Source organism: Octopus bimaculoides, chromosome 10, assembly GCF_001194135.2.
Source record: "Octopus bimaculoides isolate UCB-OBI-ISO-001 chromosome 10, ASM119413v2, whole genome shotgun sequence".
NCBI classification, from domain to species: Eukaryota; Metazoa; Mollusca; class Cephalopoda; order Octopoda; family Octopodidae; genus Octopus; species Octopus bimaculoides.
In genome coordinates this window covers 20,673,264-20,676,380 of record NC_068990.1, presented here as the reverse complement: position 1 = coordinate 20,676,380, position 3,117 = coordinate 20,673,264, and the positions used below count along the sequence as shown (strand labels likewise).

Here is a 3,117-nt window from a genome sequence, read left to right as displayed (position 1 = left end):
AGATATACACATACATACAGACATGTATACATGTGTGTGTGGGGTGGTGCTTTTGGATATGTATTTGTCTCCTATCACCGCTTTACTACCGCTTTTGATGCCAAAAATAAAATTAAAAAACGTTAGAATATGTACCTGGTTTATTCTACTAAAAATTCTTCAAGACGGTGCTGCAGTATGGTCATATTCTAATGACTGTAGCGAAATAAAATATAACCGACAACAAAAAAAAGCAACAGAAGAAATAGTAAGACAAATTTGATTTAAAGATTTATTCATTTAATAAATGGTTCATTGTTTGGGACCAGTTACTATGTAGTATAGTCATCAATGAAATCTCTGTAATTGGCGGTGTTTGTGAAGACACCGAATCCTTCATCACAATCAAAGCCGTAAGAAGATACGCCAGCAACGACGTATTTGTTATCAGAGGTTCTCCTGCAGATAAGACCACCGCCAGAATCTCCCTATGTAATAATAAGAAAAACATTATCTGACAAATATTGAGAAACTTCTATAGAACGTGAAATAATTTAATTTAAAATAGTTGATTTCAAAGTAAATAAGGTTTATTAAAAATAACCGGTAAATATTGTATTAATCAAAACTTGTGGGGCAGTCTTTATTTTTCCACCAGAAGTGTTTATTCTTTTAGAATTAAAAACAATATTTGCAGGCTATTACTTTATCTACTTAGGATTCAAGCATTAAAACATAATTGTTAAAAAAATGTATCATTCAAAAACATATCTGTACAGAGACAGATTAATTCATACAAAATGATGAATATATTTAGAGAGAGAGAAAGCGAGAGAAAGAACCAGACAGACAGACAGAAAGACATAGACAGAGAGAGAGAGAGACCGAGACAGAGACAGAGAGAGAAAGATAGAGAGATAGAGAGAGAGAGAGAGAGACAGACAGACAAAAATACAGACAGAGACAAAGACAGAGAGAGACACACACACACGCAAAGTAAGTTCAAAGTAACGCATTTTCAAAATTAAAAGTATAAAATCCTGCTCAATTATTCATTTTAAGTTTCTTATAAATGAGAAATGTACCTGCACTAGTTAGCTGTTTCTTTTCCCACCAGGTTGCATTGGGATTCAGAAAAAAAATAAAACGTATTTGTAGAAAGCAAAGATCAGTGACGTAATTATTAGCTCATTGAAATGACGATCGGAAGAAAAGGTTACGTTGTACGGTTAAGGAAATCAATTCATTTTGCGTTACTTTACATTCACTTCCACATTTGTCGTGTAGTACACACCGTGTGTCTCTGTATAGGCAATGTCTATTTAATGGAAAGAGTGAGCGAATGTACTCTAACAAATGTTTGTTCCTCATAAACAGATCCGCTGTGCAGGTTGTAGCGCAAGAAATCGCAGAATCCTCACATTTCGTTTACAATCGGAAAGTCCACTTATATAGCAGACAACAATCAGAGAGCTAACATTCAACAGTTGTCTCCTCTTGTTCCTTTAGTCACCACTACAACTGCATTTTTTTCTTGATTTTCACTCCGCATATGGAAGTGATGCCTGTGGACTCTGCACCTACGACTCTCACAGAAATAGTGGACGAAGACAGATGAAAAGACGGATGGACCGATGGATGCATGCATGCATGCATGCATGGATGAATGCATGGATGGATGCATGGTTGGATGGAATACGAAAAGTTAAAATATGAAATGGAACAAATATGCTTATAATCTGAAATCATGAATATGCGTCATCTTACGTTACAAATATTTTGGCCATTTCTTTTGAGGTCGCCAGCACAGATATGCTGTTCAACCGTGGCGCCAGGAGAGTAATTTTGGCATTTATCATTTGGGATGATATCAATATTTGTTCGTCTCATCTGGTCTGGGTAATGTCCATTTTCTAGATAAATAAAAGCAAAGAACATGAAGTATTTTGTTAATAAATAAATGTATAAATCATATTTGGGGCTATAAATTCCAGAGATAAAATTTTATAATTTAACATGACGTACCTGCAGTTTGTCCCCATCCAGCAGTGACACATCGCGTTTTGAATGTATCGCCTTTGTTTGGTACGCCTATAGGCTGGATACATCGGTTGTTCGGAACAGGTGACACCAATTCTAAGACAGCAATGTCATTATCTGCAAAATGACGTGAAGAACACTAAGTATTTTTGAATTATTTTTGTATATCAATACATACAGTTTTTATTATCATTGAGTGAGAGAGCAGAGCATATCGTCAAAGTGACACTGGGGTGCAATTATACGAAACCCAGTATACCCATCACGACTACCCGTCTGATAAGTGTATACCAGGCACACTCATCAAAACGCTAGGTACGCGACATAGTGTTCTCATATCACGGTAAACAGCGCATAAACTTGCGGGTGGGATCCAGTTGCAATTTTCTTTAGATCGAATAGCTCATCCGGCTCAAAAGTTCTCTAATAAAAGTTACTGAAGTATGATGAACAAAACGCCCATATTTCCACAGATGAATTGCTCACACCAAAAAGGATTCCTCTCAACACATGGATTTGATGCTTCCCAACCACTTCAGCTCATGATCAGCGATGCACATATTTTCAACCACCAAGGGAATGCTCAACTGGTTAAAGTCAAACAACTGACAAGCAAATCTGTGGTATTAAGCAGAATATTTGCTGTAGCCCATCTTTTTTATACCGAGACAAAACATGATAACGCCTTCAATCAATCAAGATCAGAAGCCATCACAGCCACGGCCTGGTGCTGCACCATCATCATCATAATCATCATCATCATTGGCAGAGTTGTTAGCACGCCGGGCAAAATGATTAGCGGCAATTTGTGCGTAGTAAAGTTCTGAGTTCAAATTCCGCCGAGAGCAACTTTGTCTCTCATCGAGCACTGGGGGTCGATGTAATCTACTATGCCCCTCCCCCAAAATTTCAAGTCTTGTGCCTTTAGTAGAAAATATTATTATTATTGATACTATTATCGTAGTTAACATTGGAGGCGCAGGCATAGCTGAATGGTTAAGAAGTAGTTGTGCCGAGTCGACCATTGCCTTGAGAGCAAATTTAACCTATGGAAACCGCGTGAAATCTTGCACTGTGTGTATATATATATATATATAT

The 3,117-nt window shown here is 37.1% G+C and overlaps 1 protein-coding gene across 1 annotated transcript in view; it reads right to left on the bottom strand.

Moving 5' to 3' along the window:
- Positions 1-257: 257 nt before the first annotated feature.
- LOC106868593 (plasma kallikrein) overlaps positions 258-3,117 on the bottom strand; it is a 9,046-nt gene continuing 6,186 nt past the window's right edge. The window contains exons 4-6 of the mRNA XM_014913924.2: positions 2,005-2,136; positions 1,747-1,892; positions 258-467 (exon numbers count right to left, since the gene is read on the bottom strand). Of these exons, the coding sequence (XP_014769410.1) occupies positions 312-467; positions 1,747-1,892; positions 2,005-2,136 (434 nt within the window). The 3' untranslated portion in view covers positions 258-311. The remainder of the gene's footprint in view (positions 468-1,746; positions 1,893-2,004; positions 2,137-3,117) is intronic.